Source organism: Podarcis gaigeae (genome assembly GCF_964106915.1).
Source record: "Podarcis gaigeae genome assembly, chromosome: Z".
NCBI classification, from domain to species: domain Eukaryota; kingdom Metazoa; phylum Chordata; class Lepidosauria; order Squamata; family Lacertidae; genus Podarcis; species Podarcis gaigeae.
Window position 1 is genome coordinate 11,172,722 of NC_139691.1, and position 24,430 is coordinate 11,197,151.

A 24,430-nucleotide genomic window follows, 5' to 3' on the forward strand; every position below is an offset into this window, starting at 1 on the left:
GCTTGCCCACTGGCAATTGTGCTCCTGGGAGTAAGTTAATTTGACAGTCAAAGGGTCTGTGCGGGGGCAGTTTATCTGCTTCTTTTTCGCTGAATACGTCAATCAAGTCAGCGTATTGTGGTGGCACCCTCCCCTTGTCTATCACTTCCATCCCTGCTAGAGTGGCCCTGGCCCCTGCCTGAGCCTCTCCCTCCTTGCAGTGTTCTAGGCAATGTGCTGATCCAAAGGAAACCACTCTCTGATGCCAGCCTACTAGCGGATCGTGTAGTGCCAGCCAGCTCATTCCCAAGATAATAGGAGCTCCTCCCAAGGTGGCTACGTTAAACGCTATCAGTTCTGTGTGTCTTGCCACCCTCATTATCATTGGTACAGTTTGTTGGTTCACTTCTCCTCCCAACAGCTCCCTCCCATCAATCGTGGTAACCTGCAAAGGCTTACTTAATGGGATAGTCTGTATCTGGTGTTCAGCTGCAAACTCCTTACTCATGAAATTACATGAGCTACCTGAATCCAATAGCGCTTTTATCTTCAGTGGGTGTCCGTTTGCCAGTTCCAGCAACACCTCTATCACAAGCGCTGGTCTTGGAGGTTCCGGCGTGGGCACATTCACTACTCCCTGGCCTGGCTGCTGTGCCCTGATGTTGGCAACCAGGCGTTGGCTTTTACTTGCTCCGTGATTTCTTCTTCCTCCTTCCCCCCAACAGTTCCCGCCATCCCTTGCCATTCCTTCCTTTGCGGACAGACTCTGGCAAAGTGACCTGGCTGTTGGCAGAGATAGCATCTCTTGCCGCTCTTTCCCTCCTTCTTCCGCCCTTCACTGGTGTTTGAAACTGCGCGCGCGCGCGCTGTTCCAAGTTCCATCGGCTCTGCTGGCGGGAAAGGCTGCTCCGGAATCTCTGGAATGCGGAAGTCCTTCCAACGTTCCCCCTTTCCTTCCCGCTTTTCCATAGCTCTAGCCTCCTGGCGTGCTCCTATGGACAGCGCTGATTTAGTCAGCTGATCCATAGACTCCGCCCTAGGCGCCCGGGAAAGTTCATCTTTCACTGCCGGAGAGAGACCTTCTTCAAACAGCATTTGAATAGGTTCACTAGCAAGGTCCCACCCTAGTCTATGAATCAGCATGGTGAACTCAGTCCAGTACTCACGTACAGATCGGCTCCCCTGTTTACACGCCATTAACTGTCTGCGCACCACCCCCTGCTCGATCTCGCTGGAAAACATCAAGTCCATGGTGCGAAAAAACTTCATAGTGTCCTTTAAGATTTCATTATTGGCTGCCATCAAGGGCCGAACCCAGTCCTTCGCCCCTCCCTCTAGATGGCCAATCACGTACGCCACTCTAGAGTTCTCATCGGGGAAGTCATCAAACAGTAGATTGAGAGCATATTGCATCTCTGTCCTAAAGGCTTGATAGTTCCTGGGATCCCCCCCAAATTTCTGCACCAATCCAGGCACCCGTCTGGCAAGTGGGGTGGTTTTCCCTTTATCCGCATCTTGAGCCCTCCTCTCCTCGAGCCTCGCCGTTTGCAGCGCCAGCTGGACCTCCAACGCCCTGTACCTTTCTTCCAGGCTTGGACCTGCTCCAGCTCCTCCGGTTCCGGCTGGTTCGCTCATGATGCCCTCTGCTTGCACAAGCTGCTTTCAAAGACTGTCAGATTGCTGTGATGGGATAGTGAGCTGCTTGTGCGTAAAAGCTTGATCCCTCTGGGGTTTGGCTGGTCATCCAAACCGAGGCACTAACGGAGCCCCCAAAGCATGACTCCGTCAGTCGCTGGTAGAATCTGACAGTGGGCGTCTACGGAATTTACGCCAACATAAAAGCTGTTTGACGGACATGCGCCTTCGTGACTCTCTGCGTGACAGTTTCCGGCGAAGGGTGGGAGTTCCTAATGGGGGTCTTGTTACCTCTTCGCTATTCTCACTAGAAGTATCCCAGAGCCTCCCCTCCGCTGTGACTCCTGCACTCCCCCTGCTGGTTCCTTCCTCTGCTGCAGATTCTCTCCTATTCTCCTGGAGCCTGTCCACCACCTGTCCCTCCGATGGCAGTTCCCTGACAGAATCCAATACCACAGTACCACTTCTCACACCAGACCTAGCTACTCTGCTTTCCTTAGACAGACCCCCAGACCCAAGCATCAGTGGGCTACAAAAAGCCTTTTAGCTCAATATATCTTCTGGGCAGTCCACCCAATTCTACACCCACACTCTAAATGACATCTTTCCAATGCAATACAGCAAGCATATTCCACTGCAACAAAACAGGCAATTTCCTGTAATGCACACAACATCACAGCATTAACATAGTAAGACATCAGTGCACAAAAGGTTGAAAGACTCAATTTGCTCCATAAATGCAGTATGTTGGGGGTGTGAAGTTGGAAATGGCAGGTGTGTCCCTGGGGTTCAAATTAAGCACCCATGATTTAGTTAGAACACTAGATGAGAAACAGGCAGAGGGAACTGGGACTGGTATAGCACTTTATGCAGCCTGCAAGATATAGGTTGCCCTCTTGGTTATAGAAATTTTGCAATGACAAATTTAACTGGGTGTATTTCATGCATTACTTTGACATATAGACATATATATTTCAGAAATTAAGAAATGTACATGCCTTGAATACAGCTGCTAGTGACCTAGTGCATTACAAACCTGGCTAATCTAAGCTTTTCATTATGTGTGAAGCATCCCAAACTATTTAAACTATTTTGTTTTCAGTTCTGAAGTTGGCTACACATGTACTAAAAGCATGTGAAATATTCCATGTGCTCCCAGTTAAGCATGCACATAAATGGACAGTAGAATAACAAGCTTAGATATAACAAAGTTGGGAATAAATCAATGCCTGCTTGTGTTTAAATATTTCTGCCAAACTTCCATTAGCAACATGCTGAAGTTGCTGGAATTAAGCTGACAGTTGAACAAGAACTTACTTGATATTTTAAAAATTGTTAGAATCTAATCAAGAGAATAATAGTGCTTTAAAAATAAACTGAAGAATGGTATTCTCAAAGCAAGCAAGGTTTTGTCATTTCATAGCACACAGACACTTGGGATACTGCAAGTCATTTCCCTAGTTTTTTTTACATTGAACACAAATGGGTGTATCCAATGTCCTACTCAGAGCAGACCCATTAAAATTAATGTGCCTAAGTCATAGCCATCAATTTTCATGGGTCTACTCTGAGTAGGACTAACATCGGATACAGCCCAAAGATTCGCCACAAAAATGCAAAATACTCTTCTTCACCTTATACGTATACTTAATAAGACAAAATACAGAATATTTGATCTTACAGCAATAAGACAGTATGTAAGTGTTTCTTCCCTCTAAAACCTGCATCCCAAGAGAACTTGAATGAATGCTATAGATGTGGCTAGCAACCACATACATATGAAGGGCACTTGACATAAATCACAGAAGAAATGTCAAAGCTTTCTCATTTTCCAGGCAGTCGCACTGATGGCAAATCTACACTACTAAGTTAAAGCAGTTATCACCTCTTTACAGAGAATTCTGGGAACTGTGGTACTGCAAGAGGGGGATAGGAAAGGCAGTTGGTATTTCATAACAAATAATTATCAATACTTCACTAAAATTCCCAGGTTCTTTTGAGTGAAGCCATAAAAGTTAAAACCAATGCATGTTGTAACATACACATCCTGTGAGCATATGCATGAGCATTTTGCCACAGAATTCCTTTGGCACCTACTTTGTAGAACTGCCAAGACATGCAGGCTGGTAAAACTATATTACTGTGTCACTCCTCCCACCCCAAAAAAAAATGTATGGCTTTACCAGCAGTGAGGTCCTTATGTGATGGGGAAATACATATCTAGAGCCAAAATGTCTTAGAAGGAGGAAGGTAGCCTTGCTAAGTTGGTGAAGGAAATAAGCCAAACAAAAGGTGCCTAGTTAAACATAAATGGAAGTGTACTTCCCATATGTCTGAAGATTCCTAGTGCGGAAAAGCAGCTCTCCTAGAGTAATCTATTCTTACTAATTGGCTGGCTGCAGCAGTTGAAACTCATTAAATCTTTTTGCCACTATTTAAGGTTTATATTAGGAGATAGTGTCTAAGGAGGACACAAGAGAACGTATTTTCTCTTCTGGCCACACTGAAGTTTTCTGTTCTGTAGAATCAAAAAAATCTCAGTGGCAAATATTTTCAGCTGATAATTTATGTGTACTGCAATGGGGATAATAGTGGTACACTGGAAAGTCCTCCTAAAAACCACAGGTTGACATGTTTTTGGACTATTTTGTACATCTTCAAATACACGATGTGAGAAAAGGAGGGAAGCCTGTGGTTTTGGCAGACTCGCTTACAAGTGGTAGTAATCAGCATATGTGTATGTATGTCTTACCACAGGTTGCTATAAACTAGAAGACACAGGAAATTATGGAAGGATAAAGACAAAGCTTAACACGTGATAAAACGTTACAATTTGTGCCAAAATGCAAGAGGGAATCAGCTTATGGCAAAGAAATCCCCCAGGGAGGTCCCTCTAAAATTTAGCTGCTGTGCTGTTTTTTGCTTCTTCTCTCTTTTATCATGTAGATTGACTCCTGGTACATATTTCTTACTTTACCCTGGATCTTTAAGGATTATGTCCTCCTTCAGACAATAAACCACTATCACCCTTGCATACTTTACCAGGGGTGCCCAAACTTTTTTTTAAAGAGGACCAGATTTGAAGTGAACATGCATGAGGGCTGACCAAAGTGGTTGACCTTTTTTATGATTTTACCCCAAAGTTGTTGAGCTTTTTTTAAGAATAGGAATTTTTGAGCTTTTTTCTTTTGGGGGGATTTTGCTGCCACAGGGGCTGGATTAAACCAACCAGCAGACTGGATTAGGCCCCTAAAACAGACTTTGGACATGCCTGCTTTACGTAAATCAACTTTGTGTAGGGGAAACAGAAATGTACGGATGTGGTCTTAATCTGGTAACTAAATCAGGGACATGACAACTCTTCTGTCTCAAGTAACTGTCCATTATTAAACCAGGTTGTCATGTGAACTATGTGGATAGAGAGTTTTTCTTCTTTCACTACCAGAGAGATTTGGGACAGACAAAACAGTATAAGAGCACCCCTGCTGGACCAGATCAAACCCTGCTGGACCAGACCAAGCAGGACCACAAGGATAATAGTTATTTCCTGCTGTTCTCCAGAAACTGCCATCCAGAGGCATTGCATTCATTACTGTGAAATTACTACATACATTGGTACCTCAGGTTACATACACTTCAGGTTACATACGCTTCAGGTTATAGACTCCGCTAACCCAGAAATAGTGCTTCAGGTTAAGAACTTTGCTTCAGGATGAGAACAGAAATCGTGCTCTGGGGGCGCGGTGGCAGCGGGAGGCCCCATTAGCTAAAGTGGTGCTTCAGGTTAAAAACAGTTTCAGGTTAAGAACAGACCTCCAGAACGAATTAAGTACTTAACCCGTGGTACCACTGCATGTTAGTCTTGACTACTATATGTATGCAGCTAAACACTGGACACAGCGTAAGAAAAGCTCTGCTTTTAGAAGACATCTGAAGGCAGCCCTGTTTAGGGAAGCTTTTAATGTTTACAAGACTATTGTATTTTAATACTTTGTTGGAAGCAGCCCAGAGTAGCTGGGGAAACCCAGCCAGATGGGCATGGTATAAATAATAAACTATTATTATCAAACCAGGAAGCCTATCCAGTCCAGCATTCTGTTCTCACAGTAACCAACCACATGCCTAAAGAAAGGCTATCAGCAAAATGCACGCTAGCACCCTCCCATGTGTGATTTCTAGCAACTGGTATTCATAAGCATATTGACTATGATATGGGATATAATACAGCCATTATCACTACTAGGCATTGATAGCCTAATCCCTCCACGACTTTGTTGGCTGAACTGCTTTGATGTCATGGAATGTTTAAGCACATTGGTTCAGAATGCAAGCCATAATGAAACTGTATGTTTTGCCCACTGATAAAGGTATACATTCATGTTTAAAGACATTACAAAACCTTTATTTTAAATATATATTTCTACTGGATGCACACAGCCACAAAGACAGATGAAGCCCTTCTGGTAAGGGTTCATCCATGTTAGCTAATAAATGCTCAATTTGTATTGAGTTGGTGAGTGTTTAATATATTTTATCAAGTTCACTGCGTTTCTAGATGTAACTTTATAGTAGAGGGGATAACTCAAGAAAAATGCCCATAAGCTTTCTAACTGTTCAAGGACAAAGCATCTGCAACAAAAACCTGGACTGATAGAGGGAATGCAGCAGTGGAGGCAAAAGAACTAAGATAGCAAGGGGATCAGGGAGGAGGAACTAAACTCTGAAAGATTTGAAATGACTGCCAAGGTTTGATGGCAGATTTCTAGTACCTAAAATCCGAGCAGTGTAATATTCTAATTTACTGCTTATGTCACTATGCACATTTTCCACAAGTATTCACTTCTACGTGCCAAAATACAATAAACAAACTCTATGGAAAAAGTTAAAACCTCTGTTGTGCAGAATTTGCTATTAACTCTTTATTCTTTATAATTAATACCATTATTCACTGGACTCCAGATGTTAAAGAAAAGGGCTCCATCTTATTAAAGTTGGATGCATATATCCTCTCAAAAAAATAACATGTCATAAGAATGGAATGTTTCCGATGATCAACTGTTAACTGGGACAAGCCATTGCCGTGCTGTAAACTCCTTCCAAAAACTGCTATCAAACTGGTTTGGCTTTTCCTCCCAACACTTTGTCAAATTCATGGCTTGAATAATTCAGAAATGTTGGTTCTTAAGCCCAGTTTTCTATATAGTTCACGTGCTTAGGCATGTGAGCAGTATCAGGAGTGACCTCCCAGTCAAGCGTGTTTCTTAGAAGAGCAACTTAAGAGTCCTGGGTCTCCTTTACCTATCAACTAGAAGGCAGCACTGCCTGGTGCCCCACACTATCCAGATATTTGGAGGATTGGAGATGTGGAAGCTGCACATGCCATGACTGGCGAGGTTCTGCAAAAATTTCTCCTGCTTAGTGGATAGCCAGTAGGAAACTATATCAAGATATTTGACAATATAAAACAGGGCGTCACTTGTAAGGGCATCACTTATAGTGACAGCAAGAAAATCAAACCATGCAGATTACTTTCACAGGATCTTGTGGTGCAATATCAAATAATTATAGGCAGCTTCATCATTTTCCCCCAAGCTCCTGGGGTCCAAGGCACAAGGTGAGCATGATGGGATGTGGGAGAACTATGATATATTCCTGTTCTGGTTTCTTTCCCACGTGCTAAACTTTATTGTCAAAAGGGCACAGTAAGAGCTATGTTTCAGAGCTAGCAAAACAAATAAACAAACAACCATCCTATGAGGCAGTCCATCTCTGTCTCTTGCCTTTCTACCCTTAGGATTTAGTGCAGTTATTTTCATATCCTGACTTTTAGGGCAGGAAACTTTCAAGATTCTGTGCTACAAGATTGCTCACCTCCTTGCTCCACCCCCACCCCACCCACAGATACATCTGCCCCATAATGCAGAAATCTGAGCAGCATACCAGTACCATATAATGGCTTTAACCAAGGAGCAGCTCTCAGCGCTATAGCTGGACACATATGTTTCTTACATTAGTACTAGCGCTCTAGCTCGCGATCCTTAACAAACAGACAATTTTGCAGCCTGTAGCTCATTTATCTATATCTACCATGTAAGTCAGAAACGTAAGATTTTCATTTTAAATAATGGAGGTTCAGACAGTGACTAACACCACCGGGCTTAGAGCTCAGCTTGCTATGAATCTAAATGTAATTCCGATAATATCAGTTAATTCTTTGTGGCTGTAGACTCTGCAATTTGATTTGTACTTTTGGAGCTGCAGCAAAACCAGTCCATGAGTAGATCTAATCCAAGCATGAAACATCAGTTATACCCAGTGGCGTAGCGTGGGGGGTGCAGGAGGGCCGGCCGCACCGGGCGCAACATCTGGGGGTCAGGGTTAGGGGGCGCAAATCCATGGGTTAGGGGGCGCAAATTACTTGCCTTGCCCCGGGTGCTGACAACCCCACGCTACGCCACTGGTTATACCTTCCCCTCTACATGATTCAGCAACAAAATGATAATCACCCATCTTTTCTCAGTGTTAATTTCTCCTGGTGCAGTGGATATGGACTGGGGAAGCTGCATTCAAATCCATTCCTGCCTATGAAGTTCATTCAACCACCTTAGACCAGAAGCTATCTCATGATTATTGTAAGGATATAATGCAGTAAGCTGAACTCTTTAATATACATACATAAATTTCCTCCTGTTAATCTGGTTTGCCTTCCTTTCCATACAGACATCACACTAAAGACTATTCATGTGTTTCCTATGCCTAATGAACAAGCTACTGTACTGGCCATCTCTTAACAAAATGTATCAGTCCCCTTTCATAGAAATCTGGAGCATTTCTGAGAAGTGTACAGCCTTGATTTACTTATTTAAATGTGAACATCTATGGTATCTATGGTATTTGATTAGTGGTGTTTGACTTGACCAAACACCATCTGTCACTTCATGAACTACACTTTAGAATTTCTCTTCTCGTAAGAGTAGCTACATTTCCAGTGTCTCCTAATTCTCAAGCACACATAAATAGTTATTTCTTCTTTATCAGTTATAAGTCAGCTACAGGAGAAGAGGAAGCAAAGTAACCTAGTATTTGCTACAGAATGGATTGGGAGTGATCCAATGGTTGGAGGGGTATTCATGGAAGGATCACTCCATGGTAATGTTCAGATAGCTGTGAATGATACCCCAGCAGGGAGGAGAATTGCTTTACCTGTAAAGGGACCCCTGAACATTAAGTCCAGTCGTGGACAACTCTGGGGTTGCAGTGCTCATCTTGCTTTATTGGCTGAGGAAGCCGGCATACAGCTTCCGGGTCATGTGGCGACCAGAGCAGTGCACGGAAACGCCGTTTACCTTCCTGCCAGAGCGGTACCTATTTATCTATTTGCACTTTGACGTACTTTCAAACTGCTAGGTTGGCAGGAGCAGGGACTGAGCAATGGGAGCTCAGCCCATCACGGGGATTTGAACTGCCGACCTTCTGATCGGCAAGCCCTAGGCTCTGTGGTTTAGACCACAGCGTCACCCGCGTCCCCTGCTTTACCTGTAGTGGGCCCCAAAGGAGAGTGAAGATTGCAGTTCCATGTCAGAAGAGGATAATGGAGAGGTAGTAGTACCATGAGTTCTTCTTGCAGAAATGCTTCCAGTTTTCTTTCCCCACACTAGCTCAGAGGACAATTCCCTCTCTCGTTCTGAAGTCCTGGCCTCATCCCTCAAATAAGGTGCATAAGCCCAGGGTAATGGCATGGATGACATTCCTGGCAATATGGCTCACACACCTGTTGAGGTCCTAGTCTTGCTGTAGAATGGCAAGATGGAGACACCAAGCAACACAATTATTCAAATGTGCTACCACTGATTTTGGGGAATTGGGAAGGTACCTTAGCTTCCTGAAGAGCTCCAGACAGTGAAGCAGGCCAACCATGGTTAGAGTGTAGGTAGCATAGGTTTTGCTACAAATTGATCGAACATAGTTAAGAGTGCATAATTGCACCTAGCATGGGGTGGCGACAGCAAAGGCATCCACTGAGTCCTTGGTGAAGTGCCCAGAAGAGCTGCTTCATGCCATGAAGCAGCTGGTTTAATCCAGCTCAGTTTCAGAAACAAGCAACTATGCAGCCGTCTTCTGTGACAGAATTGCGAAGCATTTTGAGGTCAAAATTCCTCCTAGTCCTTCCAAACTTGGTGCCACAGCTACTGCAGGTCTATTGCAGGCCAACAGAGCACCATCTGGTCAGAGATTATAGAATTAGTCTCAGTTACTGTAGCCTGAGAATGTAAAGAAGATGCTTCCTTGACCCTTTCACAGCTGGTAATATCTAGCAGGGAGAGACAGCATGGGTCCAGGAAGTGATTCACTACAGACAGAGTAACACCCTCCACTACGAAAGTAGTGGCACAACCCCTCCTGAACAGACAAATCCCTGGTCCCAGTCTACTGATGCCCACTCTCAAACATTCCCTTCTTGGGCAACATCATCAAGAGTAGTATATTGCCTTCCCTTCTGGTTCCTTCATTCCTTTAAAAAATGTTAAACAACATAGATTTGTACTGAAATTATTCATTTAAGGAATGTATTTACTTTGCTTGCTGAAATATTGAGCAACACTTGATTTCACTGTAACATCAGCTGTAAATATTGCCACTGTAGACTGAAGAAAATTCTGCAATGGCAGATCTGAATGACTAGGGTATTTGCCTTTATGATTGATAGGAATCATATATATTGTCACAAGGGGTTACTTGAGATGACAAAGACTGGACAGCTGCTAAACCTCAGTATGAACGAATCTGTCCAAACGGAAGAGAACAGTCATCTTAAAGTGCCTGTACAAAGGGCCCATCTATACCAGAAGTTGATTCCCAACTTCTTAAAACTGCCAGATGCCACTCACCCAATTAAGCGTGGTGCCAAAACTTTGTTGACTCAGCAGCATAAACTACACAAAGCTCTACTCTCTCATTAGCAACTAGCTGCAAAAAGACCTAAGTTTTCTTTTTAATCTCTGCATTAACATTAGCCTCATGTGAAAGCTGACCACTACTGTTTTCTGACTACCACTGTTTCCAACACACCAGCAACACAATAAAAATGACAAGAGAGCGCCTCTTCAAAAATCAGGAAAGTTCATGATGGAGTTGCCATTTCTGCTTCTCTGCACTATTCTGTGTGCGCTCTAGTTGTACAACTACCCAGAACTGCTAAAGGAAAGTATGGGGAAATCTGAATCATCGACTCCCACACTGCCCCCAATGTCTACAAATTGCCATTTTTATTTCATTTTTTATTTTACAATTTATACCTTTTTTGAGGAAATCCCTCAATGAAGCATCTTACAAGCACTAATATGTGCAAACTGCTATTGAATTAGTTTCAAGAAAAGCTTTCCCTGCTTACTTTATATTCTTTTTTGAAAATAATTCTCAGAACCGTAAAACTTAATGCCATAATATCAATGTGTTGACTGCTATGAACTGAAACCTTCCTCTAGTATATATCTAGTATATTTTTTCCTGTTCTGAGAAAATACTTAGAGACATAAAATGTGTATAAAACATTAGTGAAATCAGAATTGCTCCCAATTCTCTCTTAACACACCTCTTTTCTGGCTAATAGCAAAGCGGAACAAGGATGTATTTAGACTTTTTGTGAGTTTAAAGAACAGGAAGATCCACTCATCCCTTGGTCAGTTAAATATTGTGAAACTATAATTAAAGAAAGGTTTGTAAAGCACCATATGCTTTTCTTAATATCAAACTACTGCACTGAACCACAAACTCTCAATGAATGTGCCTACCTGCAACATTGAGATATCTACATTAAGGATGTAACGTAACAATTTATAAATTGGTCTGTTGCAACAGTTAACACTCCATTCTACACCCTTACAGGATTTGCTCACGTCATGCAGCAGCTCTAATTATTTCAGTGTTCAGTGTACACATGGAAGTGGCCACATATATAAAATGCTCATGTGCACAGAAGCTCCATCAAGAAAAGTCTCCAGGTTGGGCTGCATCCCTTAAAAAAGTGATAATTTACATGTAACATTCTTTTCCCTTTCTAAGCTCTTACATCTCTTTCTGACAGAGCAAGCCAGTACAATGGTACCTTGGTTTAAGAACAGCCCTGCTTACGAACTATTCGGCTTATGAATTCTGCAAAACCGGAAGTAGTGTGAACTTTACCTCGGTCTAAGAACAGAAGCCGAACAGTGGAAGGGCACCAGCGGCGGGAGGCCTCATTAGGGAAAGCGTGCCTTGGTTTAAAAACGGTTTCGGTTTAAGGACAGACTTCAGGAACGGATTAAGTTCATAAACCGAGGTACCATTGTATGCTGAATTGCCTAAAGCTTATCACATGATTAGAGGATATTTGCACATGACCAGTGCCCACAACAGAGTCCTCTAGAACCAGCAGAATAGAGACTTATTATCACATAATTTTGGAGCAGAGCAGCGTACACCTACCCAATACAAGCATTTATTGATTCTCTGAAATGATGCCTTCAATTCTTCTACAAATAGAGGAAGCTTATCAATCAAGAGTATGACCATACTAGAGTGGATAATGCATTTATTTAAACAGCATTTCTTGGGGTAAGAAGAAAATTTAGATTTCCCAAATTACTCTCAAATTATGGATGCAACTAAACTGGAGGAATAGAAAAAATTGTAAACAATTCATCAACAATAACTTTAACCTCAAATGCTATACATATTTGCCTCCAAGTAAATTCAACTGGTCTTAAATTGCAGTTGATTTAAAACAGCATTGTACAGTAAATATTTTAAAGTGATCCTTAAAAGCTGGTTTTAAAAAGCAAAAATGTGAAACAACGCTTTTCCAAGGGTCCCATTGGTGCTATATTTTGTTTCTGATGTAGAATGATTCAGGTTGTAATATATTATTCATCACATACAAAGCAGAGGGCATCAGTTCACAACTTTGTCCCACAATGACAATCCTTTTAGAAATAGGTTTGCTTTGTTTGAAAGTACAGTTGTTCTTTTCAGGCTACACGTTTTAAAACACTCATTCAAGCAGATTCTCCCCAGCACCACCACAGGCTTCTGAATCTTGCACTTCAGTCCAAAACTAACAGTGTTTTCATCCAAAAGGTCATTGGCTCTATTCATTTTGGTAATCACTTGGAACTGTTACAGCCACCTCCAACTCTGCCTTTAATACAAAGAAGAAATGTATCCAAATATATTTGACAGAAGACTGACTACTATATAAACAGGAAAATTGTTAGTAGGATATCCAGTGCAAATAGCTTAGAATCCAAAAAAAACTACAGATACATACATAGCAACCCAAGTGCCATTTCCTGCTTTGTGAATATAGATCCATACGCACATACAGAATCCACAAAACAACACTGATCATTAAACTGTGAAATTGGGCTAAATCAAACATTAGACATATAAAGGCAAATATTATTTTTGTGGTGGATAATAAAAACATGAGTTTTCCAATGGAAATCGACTCATTTCCTAAAACATAAGTGGGGGGGGGGGAGGCATCTCTATGTGCACAAAAGTTGGATTTCTAGATTCTAAGGGGACTATTGTTCCTAGTTTTATTTTAGACAATCGGTACAAAATGTAAACAATCATAAGGAAGATAATATGTAAAAGCTACTAGATATCTTCCAATACTGGGAGGTCTGTTCAGAACCCAAAAGCCACACTGGCAACATATCATCAAGTAATAGGTTGCGGCTGATTTGTTCACTGGTCCAGGGACCTATCTTCTTTACTACCTCTTTGAAGCTTTTTGATTATAATTAAAGTTGCTTATAAAGTTTCAACATCTTGGGACTGACAAACAGACATGACTGGATCCTCCCTTATGTCTCATCATTATCTTGACAATAACCAGTGTCATAATTTACTAAAACAAGATTCAAAAAAGGAAAGGAAAGGAAAGAAAAAGCCCATAGGTTGAATGTCCACTTTAAAAAAGGAGATATGGGAAGATATCAGTCAGGATCCAAGGCACTACAAGATTAATATTGTATGTTCAATGGATTCTTTAACTTGTCCCCCCCCCCCCATATTTTTGAAGTGGTGGGTCTGCTGTTTTTGGAGCCCAGCCATTGCTTATAAAAGCCTCTCTCCCACCTATTTGCACTCCCACAACATCACATCACCTCAACTCATAAAGGATTTGCTGCTGAGAAAACGTACCTAAATTGCAACCAGTAAAATCTTAAACAATTGCAAGAAATGGGAATGGTGTTTTCTATTTCATGCTTCTCACTGTTTGAACCATTTTAGAACTGTTTTAGTTACCGTATTTTGAATTTTTGCCAAAGCAACTTTTGTTTCTGAATCTTAATGCCAGGAAGAAGGTCAGTGGGCCTTTTACAGACAAAGTCCCGGTACTTACAAAAGCATTTCCCATCAACTCATCCATTCTGACACTGTAGATAACGTGATGGCCAAACTTGGCCCTCCAGCTGTTTGGAACTACAATTCCCATCATCCCTGACCGCTGGTCCTGTTAGCTAAGGATGATGGGAGTTGTAGTCCCAAAACAGTTTGGACATCACTGCTGTAGATGAATATGATGATGAATAGCTCACAATACTTAAAAAATATACATAACAGACATATTTTACCCCTTTAAATTAGCCTAGCATAGGAAAGATGTAGAAAGATTTTGTAACTAAATACAATCCTACCTAATTTCCCTCCCCGCAAGGCTAAGAGCCCATGAATAATGTTTAGTGGGAAATATGGGTGAAATTGAACAGACATTCATTCAAACAATGCAAAACCTACAGGAAGAAGATCAGTGAAAAAGAGAATAGCACTGATTTGGTCTCTTAAAATGTCATACAGTAATTGCCTTAAATAGACAAAATACAATCTATCTTATTACTATAGCACAAATGATAGCTACAGCATCTAAACCACTTTAATAAACCCCTCTAATAAATCTTGGAATAACTGAAATTGCTCCAGTTTTTGCTGAGGTTTGTAACTGAACACCTCTGGCAGGACTGAGTACAATGCAAAAGTGAGATCTTGAAGAGGAAGAAAGTCACATGGTCTCATTCCAATATACAGTTAGAACAACTACTGTACTGGCTTCTCTTATTTACGGTACTTATTACAGGCAATGACCAACTAATGTGCATCTGAACAATGCACAATTGTGCATGCGTGCAAGGTGCCAAACCTGGAATTGACCTGAAAATGTTGCTAAACAGGTCACTAGAAGGGTGGAAGGGGGGCAGAGCAGAACGGGGGGTGCTTATACATGCTCCGCTGCTGTGCACAGTGGCCAGGAATGAAACCCTCATGCAAAATGGTCATAAACTGTATGTATTTATTCTGGCCTTCCTCCCAAAGCTGCCTGGGATGGTAAACAACAAAAACAATACAATTTATTTTATTTTGTTTTTAAAAAAACCAATCTATATTCTCAAAGATAAACAATCTCAAGTTTGGCAGGAACAATCTATTTCAGCCAACAAATGCCTGGGTGAAAAGGAAGATTTAAAACAACATCTAAATGTTAATAATGAGGGAGGGAAACACAGCTAATGAGAGATGGCATTCCATAAGTGAGGAATCACTATTGAAGAGGCTCTGTTTCAGGCCAGCTCCAGCTGGGCAACACCTACCAGTGGCACCACCATCATAGCATCTCCTGACAACTGTAAGATCTGGGATGGTTGATATTGTGAGAGGTAAACTTTTAAGTATTGTTTACGGATAATAAACTACTTTAGGGCTTACTAGTACAAACACTCTTAATTGGGCCCAGAATCTCACACTTGGCAGCATGCTACACTTTCAAAATTGGTGACACCTAGTCTCATTAGGCTTATCATCCTGGCAGTCACATTCTGCATTTCCAGACCATCTTCAAGGCAGTCCAACACAAAATATGTTGCAGTAGTTCTGACAAACAAGTCACTATAGCATAGACTACTGGTGACAGTCTATCCCAGTCTAGCAACAGCTGTAGCTGGTGAAACAGCATAAGGAGGGCATACACAATCCTGATTACAGAGGCCACCTCAGACTCTGGTGACAGAAATCCAGAAACATCCCCAGACTATGAAAATCCAAGAACATCCCCCAGTGGGAATGAAAATGCTCCAAGGGCAGCAGTGGCGTAGCGTGGGGGGTGCAGGGGGGGCGGCCGCACCGGGCGCAACATCTGGGGGTTAGGGTTAGGGTGCGCAAATCCACGGGTTAGGGGGTGCAAATTACTTGCCTTGCCCTGGGTGACAACCCACGCTACGCCACTGAAGAGCAGGAAACCCACCTAAATCCTGCAATGAAAACCACTCACCCACAGCACTTTCATCTCATTAGGATTCATCTCAGTTTATTGACCCCACTCAGGCCATCAGTTTCTAGCCTCTCATTCAGAAGGAAAGGGAAAACAGAGCAGCACCATGCTCCAAATACCCAAATGGTAACTCCCAAATGTTTCACATAGATGTTGAATAGCACAGGAGACAGAACAGGCTCCTGTCATGGGAGCCTATGTCAATAGTCCCCTAGTATTACTTTCTGGTAGTGACCTTGTAGGTAGCAGAACCTCTCTAATACAGTGCCCCCAACTCCCAATCCTGTTGTTCCAGAAGGATACTATAGTGAATCTGTCAAAAGCTGCCAAGAAATCAACGAAAAGCAACAGGGTTGATTCCACCCCATCAATCGGGGTAACCAAGGCTGTTCTGGTGCTAAACCTGGGTGTTAAACCAGACTGAAATGGGTCAAGGCCCACCTACAGGTATCTTGATAACTTGTAATTTGCTTCTCCCAAACATATCTGCAGCTGACTAGCAAATTGGCAACTGCTTTCTTGAACACCCTGGAGACTGGGTAATAGTTTTCTAAAATCTCAGGGTCCATGGAGGGCCTAATCTGGAGGGAGAGCAGCACCAACTCCCTCACACAGTGTTATCAACCATAATGAGCAGGGATCAAGAGTGCGTGTAGTTATCATCACCAGTGCAAAGGTCCTGCCCAAATCCTACAACAATTTGAAACAGCTCTGCTGGGTGGTTTACCGAATACACAATGGGAGCTAAGAAGCTGCCTCTACTGCCTATATTGAGACAAATCCACATCAATACTTGAGCCACATCTGCTCTAGCCATTGGGATGGCCCACTTCGTTGACTGGAGCTCCTGAGAAAATCAAGGAGCCACCTGGCTGCCACATGGAAGTCCAGGGTATTTATAAGTGATTGTGTTGATGGCCCTGTCCATTTTGCAAGGCTAGGGTCTTGAAAAGAGCACCAGACATGGTTTCTGGAAAATTTCCCGAATCTTTTAATAATGCATCAGCTTCTATCACTCTCTGGGGGCTGACCAACTTCCAGTCATGGTTATTAAAACTTCACCCCTTCTCCCTTCCAAGATCCATGAAATAATGCATAGCAAACATACTAGTGCAGAAATAAAACAGGAAGCTGAGCTTTAATGAGTTGTTTTTTAGGCCATTCAAATGGTCTGCATTACAGAACAGTACCATAATTTTTTGAATTTAACATGTAGTCTATTTTATGCATACAGTATCTCAGAGATTGAGAGAGGGGAGTATACAAAATAAAGTCCACAACAACTTACTGCCCAGGTTTTCGTCAGTCTGAAAATAGGTGCACTTTGCAGAGCTGATACCACAGACATGAGGGAATGAAGGTTGTTCAGTTCTAGAAGTTTCTGAGGAGGGAGGAAAAACAGGCCAAAAACCCATCAGTTTTCCATATGGGGTTGGAATGTCCTAGCTCATTCAACAAAATAAAATGTGTTCCAAGACCTCACTCTTAATATTGTAAAATATAGAACATACAAAAGAATTGAATGCATTGTGACATGAAACTAGAAAATGTAAAGACCAGATGCAAAGGAAACAGATTGCGCTATTACTTAGTGTTCACTTTTAATGCTTATAATGCAAGTAAGTAATAAGCAAATTACAAAATCCAGCACGCACAACACTCATAAGGAACTTTTTTGCTATACAGAGAATAATAACTTACTGTACAATTCAGAAATATAAACCTGAAGCCAATAGGTTCGCCTCCTCCCTTCAAAGTAGGCAATGTGTTAGATAAACAAAACTGAATAATAAGCGATATTCACTATATATGGAATGGCTCTTGCATTTGTTTGTTGCTTTACAAAATGTCTGGTCTCCTTCGTGGAAGTCTTTGCCCTATTCACTTAAAAGGGGTTTTGATTTGGGTGTGTGAAAACAGATGAGCAAATACTCTGATTTAGCTGGTGAGGCATGGATGGGGGGGGGGTCTTAACTCAATAGATCGAAGTTACTTCTGGACTGGCTTACGACAAACATTCTCTAACACAGAAGGGCCTTCCCCTCCACTGTTACTAAAGTTTATCATATTCCCATAGATCTGAGAGCCTCCTTACATGGTTGGGCTGTGGTGGGGAATCTTACTTCATAAATATAAGGAGCCTGGGGGTGAAGCAGAGACGTTTTACCAACTTCTTAGTTTTGCATTCTTAGGGTTATCACTCATTTAAAAATGTTTTTAAAAACAAAAAGAGAAGTCATACAAATGATAATATTTTCTTGCCATCACTCCAAATGGGTATTCAGAGTTTACTTTTAGCCTGCTAGCATTTGGATCTGATCAATTTCTCTTCAGAGATTTAGCACACCCCTAACAAATTAAAATATCACTATCCAAGTAGCATATACAATAGTATTTAAGCATATTGGTAGGAATATTAGCACAACTGATAAACATCAGAGGGATATTAGTGCAACTGATAATAAAATCAGAGCACCTGGAATTCAAAATAACACATTTCTAAGTCTTTTTAAATGATATTAATTCAAACTTATATTTTCAGAGAATAAAATAAATGGGAACAAAAATTATCAATTATCCTATAGCTGGCAAATCTCCCAGGTGATTTCAGTCTTCCCCAGCTTGGACTTGGGGAAAGGTGGGCATGCAAGGCACTGGTCCTTGTGACACAGACCAATCAATCTGTTACAAGTTACAAGAGTGCAAGAAGGTCTTTAAAAAAAGATGAAGTTGCCATTCCCCATGCTAATGTGGGTTAATTAAAACTAACATTAAATGTTAGTCTAGGAAGTAAGACAGAATTCTGATTTTACTTTGGCTAGGACCTTACTTTTGCTAGGAATTGGGGCATTCCTCAAAACATTTCAGGTCATTTACAAAAATATAAAAGGATAATCATTACTTGGGCAGGACACGAAGGGGAAAGTGCTAGATTTTGTTGTCTAGATACCGAGGTAGCATGCATAAGCGCTAGGATTGACTGATTTGTTCGTTGTCTTCTCAAATGGATTTTGCCTTTTTAAAGTGGAAGTTGATGAATATCACTGGCTTAGCCAAATATGCCATTCAGTTTACCTCCTGCAGGGGAGTATAGGAAATTTCTACACTGTCTTTGCAATCCTCAGTTGTTCATTGTATAGGCAAAGAAAACTGCTCAAAAGGGACTGTTCCCTGTTCCAAAGCATATCTGGATTTGTTTTTATCTGGATCTTGATTCTGAGGCTGTTTCCTTATCTGGAAATGTTACTTGATATGTTACATACATTACTTGATTAACAGCCTCCACAGGTGGGAGGAACATGTGATGAGTCTAAGTCTAAGCTAGAAGGCAGGTGCTGGTTTGAAATATGTCTCCAAAGACAAGAGTGAAATTGAGATGATTAGAATGATTACAAAGCCAATAATGAAACAGGAGGGGGAGAGGAGGTAAGTAAAATATGAGGAAACAGTCGGATTTGACATATGGCTACAGAGTGTTGGCTCAGCTTGCAGTGATATACTGCTTTTCATGGTGCTAGTTATGCAGCAGACTCTCATCCAAACTCTTGTTTACTTATATTAATTAGGTTTTTTTCCTTGCCACTTTCTTAAAGTGCCTCTTTAATTTAATAAAGTGTTCTACTGTAAACACAAATTACTCCTAAAAACTGAACAGCTAATGTGTGGGCAGAATCACATGAGTCTCTATCACACGTTTCTCAACTGCAATTTACTGGTCAAAAAGCTAGATTTTGAATTTTCTTTTACCTTGTATGTAATTCCAAGATACCTCAATACAAAATAAGTAGTATACTCAATATTTTCAAGAACTTGAAATGTTCATAAGCACTTCTATTAAGGTACTGAGTAAATTTACCCTGGGATTTTGTGTTTGGTAAAATGTCACTTAGCCTAAAGCTCTGTGGATGAGAACAATTAATTGACTGAATTCATATTAGAATTAGCCAACACAGTAGGTATTATCTGTTCATATATACGGATACGGATAGATGTAATATGGATAGATGTAATACAGCGGTACCTCGGATTACATACGCTTCTGGTTACATACGCTTCAGATTACAGACTCTGCTAACCCAGAAATAGTACCTCGGGTTAAGAACTTTGCTTCAAGATGAGAAAAGAAATTGCGTGGTGGCGGCACAACAGCAGCAAGAGGCCCCATTAGCTAAAGTGGTGCTTCAGGTTAAGAACAGTTTCAGGTTAAGAATGGACCTCCGGAACGAATTAAGTACGTAACCAGAGGTACCACTGTAACTAACAACAATTTTTCTGCTGGCTAAATTGCCCCTGGTTTCTACAGAACACATTTTCTTTTTCAACAGTACAAGAGAAACAGAAGATGGCTATGAAGTGGCAAAAATATTTAGAGAGACTTTTATTTAAAAGCAAAAAGCTTACCTTTGCTATTTTCACAAAATGGCTCAATATTTCTGCCCTTATTTTTAATGTCTGTGCTGTTAAAATTTCTCGTACGACCCAGAAACTGACCTATAAAAATAAAAATATTGACTTTAATTTAATGAAAAAAGCAGGCTCCATTGAATTAAAACAAATTTGGTACCACTTAAGAATCTTAAACAACCGGCTCAGATGTGCAAAGCATGTAATAGTGCAAACCACTATGTCTACAAATAAGCATATTCCTATGTCAAAAGGACAGAGAGATAGACATTCTCTGTTTTAGAGAAAGAATATGTTGAAACATCCACAGGAGGCAGTTGCAGCTAACTAACCCCAGTGCAAGATATTTCATACAAGCTACATAAGTACCAGAACCTTTGTTGATATGAAAAGGTATTGCTATTTAGAATAAGGCACTGTAATTCTCTATCATATACAACCCTGTGGAACCGCTCTAAGAAGTCATGCCTATTGAGTTATTAATAACCACCTGAATTCATCATAGTGATTGCACAGTAAGGTATGAACATTACTGTGACCCAAGCACAGTTGTCTGAATGCGCTTCTTTCCTGAACTGAGTTCAGTTTTGGATTACAGAAGGATGATGTAAGTTTTCTTGGTATTCTATTGAGCCTAGTAACTTTATTGCTCTTTACCAGGCATAGGCAAACTCCGGCCCTCCAGATGTTTGGGACTACAATTCCCATCATCCCTAGCTAACAGGACCAGTGGTCAGGGATGATGGAAATTGTAGTCCCAAACATCTGGAGGGCCAGAGTTTGCCTATGCCTGCTCTTTACTGATAAAATCATTTATTTTCTACTCCAGTTAACATCTATATATATATATATGATAGGGCTGTGCTATAAATCGCCATATCGTTGAATGCAAGTATTGAAATAACATCATGATATGTGTTTCAACAAGGCAATATACCAGTGAACAAAAGGTGGAGACTTAACAGCTTCCTAGGGTTAGCTTAGCTGAACCGATACTTTACAGACACTTTGCAGGTAATTAGCAGGCAAGGTGTCTTCAGCTTTCTTTGCTCTCTCCCTCCTCCCTCCTAACCAATAGGAAATGACAATAAGCCTTCACACTAACCAGCAAACACTTTCATCTTCACAGTATCTTTCCACTTAGGTAAAGGGACCCCTGACCAATAGGTCCATTCGTGAACGACTCTGGGGTTGCAGTGCTCATCTCGCTTTATTGGCCGAGGGAGCTGGCATACAGCTTCCGGGTCATATGGCCAGCATGACTAAGCCGCTTCTGGCGAACCAGAGCAGCGCAAAGAAATGCCGTTTACCTTCCCACCAGAGTGGTACCTATTTATCTACTTGCACTTTGACGTGCTTTCAAACTGCTAGGTTGGCAGGAGCAGGGACCAAGCAACGGGAGCTCACCCTTCGTGGGGATTCAAACCGCCGACCTTCTGATTGGCAAGCCCTAGGCTCTGTGGTTTAACCCACAGCACCACCCGCATCCCTTTCTTTCCACTTAGAGCTCAGTTAATTATGCAAAGCCTGCTAACAATCCAGGAGGAACCTCCCACAGCTAGACAATCAAAGATGGTGCAGCAAAGTAAAGAAAGAATGTAAAAAAGAACTGGAAAGCACTTCTTACTTTCCTCCCATTCCCTCCCCACCAGTGAGAAAAAGAGGGAGATGAGTTTTTGTTTTTGTTTTCTGGTGGTGTTTATGTTGTTGGTTTCCCCTAAATAGCTTTCCTCCATATTAAGATGGATGGATTTATTTATTTATTGGAGGCTATCTCTTTGCTTGCTTGCCCTCTCTCCCTCCCTTTGATAAAAAGAGAGAGCTTGGTGGGATGAGGGCTTTTGTGGGGGCTTTCTGTGGGGGGGGTGGAGGGGAGAAGAATTAGCTGGCCACCTTATGCTGAAATGAGAGGTTGGGTACTATGTGAGAATTATGGGGAGGGTATTTTTTGGTAAACAGTACCAGCAAATGCATGTCTACTCACAAGCAAGCCCTACTGAATTTACTGAGGCTTACTCCCAGGAAAGTAGAATTAAGTTTAGTTGAACTCAGTGGGGCTTATGCATGTATAGATTTCACTTAGACCTCTGAGTGAGGAAGCAGATGCAACTTGACTAGTAAATCACTTAAACTAGGGGAGGGGGCACTAGCACATATCAAAAGTATTGCTGCTAAAAGTAAGCTCCCTCCCCTTTTAGCAGCTTTCTTGCAAACCCATCTACAATGAAACAGCTGATGAAACAAAGCCAGGAGGAATACCCAGACTAAGCAGGATTTCCTTCTGTTGCATCTGCTGGTGAGGGGTCGAATCCTGCTAAGCACTGGGTTCAGGTGCACAAGATACCTCCAGGCAGGAAGCTCTCTCATGCAATTGGACCAAGCAGAGTTGCCCTCTGTTCGCATCAACTGAAATGGGACGGGGTGTGTGCAAAGAGAGGGCCATCCTGCTTAGAACTGGGCATAACAGAGTGCATGTGTGCCTGGACCAAGACACTTTGGAAGCTGCTAAGTGGGCTTTGGACAAGACCCTCCCTTATGACATCAGGTGTAGGATAGGTGGGTGCTGTTTGATCAAAATGGCCCAGCAGGCCAAGACTAGCAGACAAGCTTCAGGTTTTTCACCTTTCCCATAGCAGCATGCAACAATAAAAACAAAACAAGTGAAAACAGAAAAAAAATTGTAAAAATAAATAATGATAAAATGCTGCCCACAAGTAAACTAATATTTCTGGAAAATCTTGTCAACATAAAAGCTTTTTGTATCTGATGAAATGTGTATAGCCTGGTGACTGTCTAATCTTCAATGGGCACTGTGTTCCATAGGGCAGGTGCTGCTGTGCTGAAGGACCTGGTATGAGTTGTTATGGAAGAAACCTCTGGAACATTCAGCACCACAAGGAAAGCCTCTGTAGATGACCATTGTGAACAGGCAGTTGTACGGTAAGGCAATCCCTCAGATACCCTGGTCCCAAACTGTTGAAAACTCTGTACACCAAAAGCCAAGCCTTAAATTTGGGCTGGGACCATATTGACAACAAGTGCAGTTCCTTCAGCACTGGTGTTATGTGTTACTAGAAGGCAATCCTGGCTGCAAGACGGGCTTCCACACAATAATAGTAGGACAGCCCTATAATCCAATCTCAAGGTTAGCAATGCATGGACGACTGTTGCTAAGCTTTCCCTGTCAAGAGCAGCTAGAGCTGGGACACCAGCTAACACTGGAAGAAAGCAGTCCTAGCCACCATGGCCACCTGAGCCTTCACTCATGGATCAAGGAATACTCCTATTCCACCTCCCTGTTCCTTTAGAAGAAGTGCAACTCCATCTAGAAAGGGTAACTTCCTGAAATCCCAGGCAGCTGTAAGTTTCTAACTATTAACAAGAAAGGAAACAAGATGAAGGTTTGATTACTTCATAATTAGCTAATCCATCAAAGACAGTTGTTAAAAATCCAGATATAGCAAGTATCTAACTGTACAGTACAGTTACAAATCCAACCTGCATTAAGCTTAGAGACGATTATTATGTATTAACTAACTGGAATCTTTACCTGATTAAACCTCCTTGTAAAGGCAACAACATTGGGGGCAAGGATGTGTTTTTCTTTCTTATTCCATCCGCAACTTGCTAGTTCCTAGAAAATATAACATAATACCATCTTTAAAAAAAACCTTTCACAGCATTAAATAAAACTTTCCATAAAGAAAACACACCAGCGAAGAAACAGGATTTTAAAATTCCAAATGGACAGAATTGGAAAACTATTATAGCTTCTACTAAAATCTAGTCACTGGATCCTTTGATTTTCCTTGTACTCACAACAGGTATGTCCCCTATAATTCATTATCTTATTTTTAAATCCTGCCTTTCTTCTGCCTTGGAAACTAAGGCAGCATGCAGGCACCCATCCAGGCACTAGCAGGATTCAGACCTGCTTATAGTTTCAGCAGTGTGGTGGTCTTATGTGCATTCAGGCCATACCCTAGGCCCTAAAAGTTAACGCCTGAGTCCAATGCTAAAGTGAGATGTAATAGCGCAGACAGAATACAAAGAATGAGGAATACCAAGGCATTTTTTTTAAATGTCACGGATGAGACCAGA

The 24,430-nt window shown here is 41.6% G+C and overlaps 1 protein-coding gene across 14 annotated transcripts in view; it reads right to left on the reverse strand.

The window, feature by feature from the left end:
• The window catches only part of RALGPS1 (Ral GEF with PH domain and SH3 binding motif 1), a 229,265-nt gene that overhangs the window by 135,130 nt on the left and 69,705 nt on the right, over positions 1-24,430 (reverse strand). For all 14 annotated transcript variants that reach the window (XM_083721190.1, XM_083721183.1, XM_083721193.1 and 11 more), the window contains exons 6-8: positions 23,880-23,963; positions 20,327-20,416; positions 17,214-17,306 (exon numbers count right to left, since the gene is read on the reverse strand). In XM_083721190.1, coding sequence (XP_083577316.1) covers positions 17,214-17,306; positions 20,327-20,416; positions 23,880-23,963 — 267 coding nt within the window. The remainder of the gene's footprint in view (positions 1-17,213; positions 17,307-20,326; positions 20,417-23,879; positions 23,964-24,430) is intronic.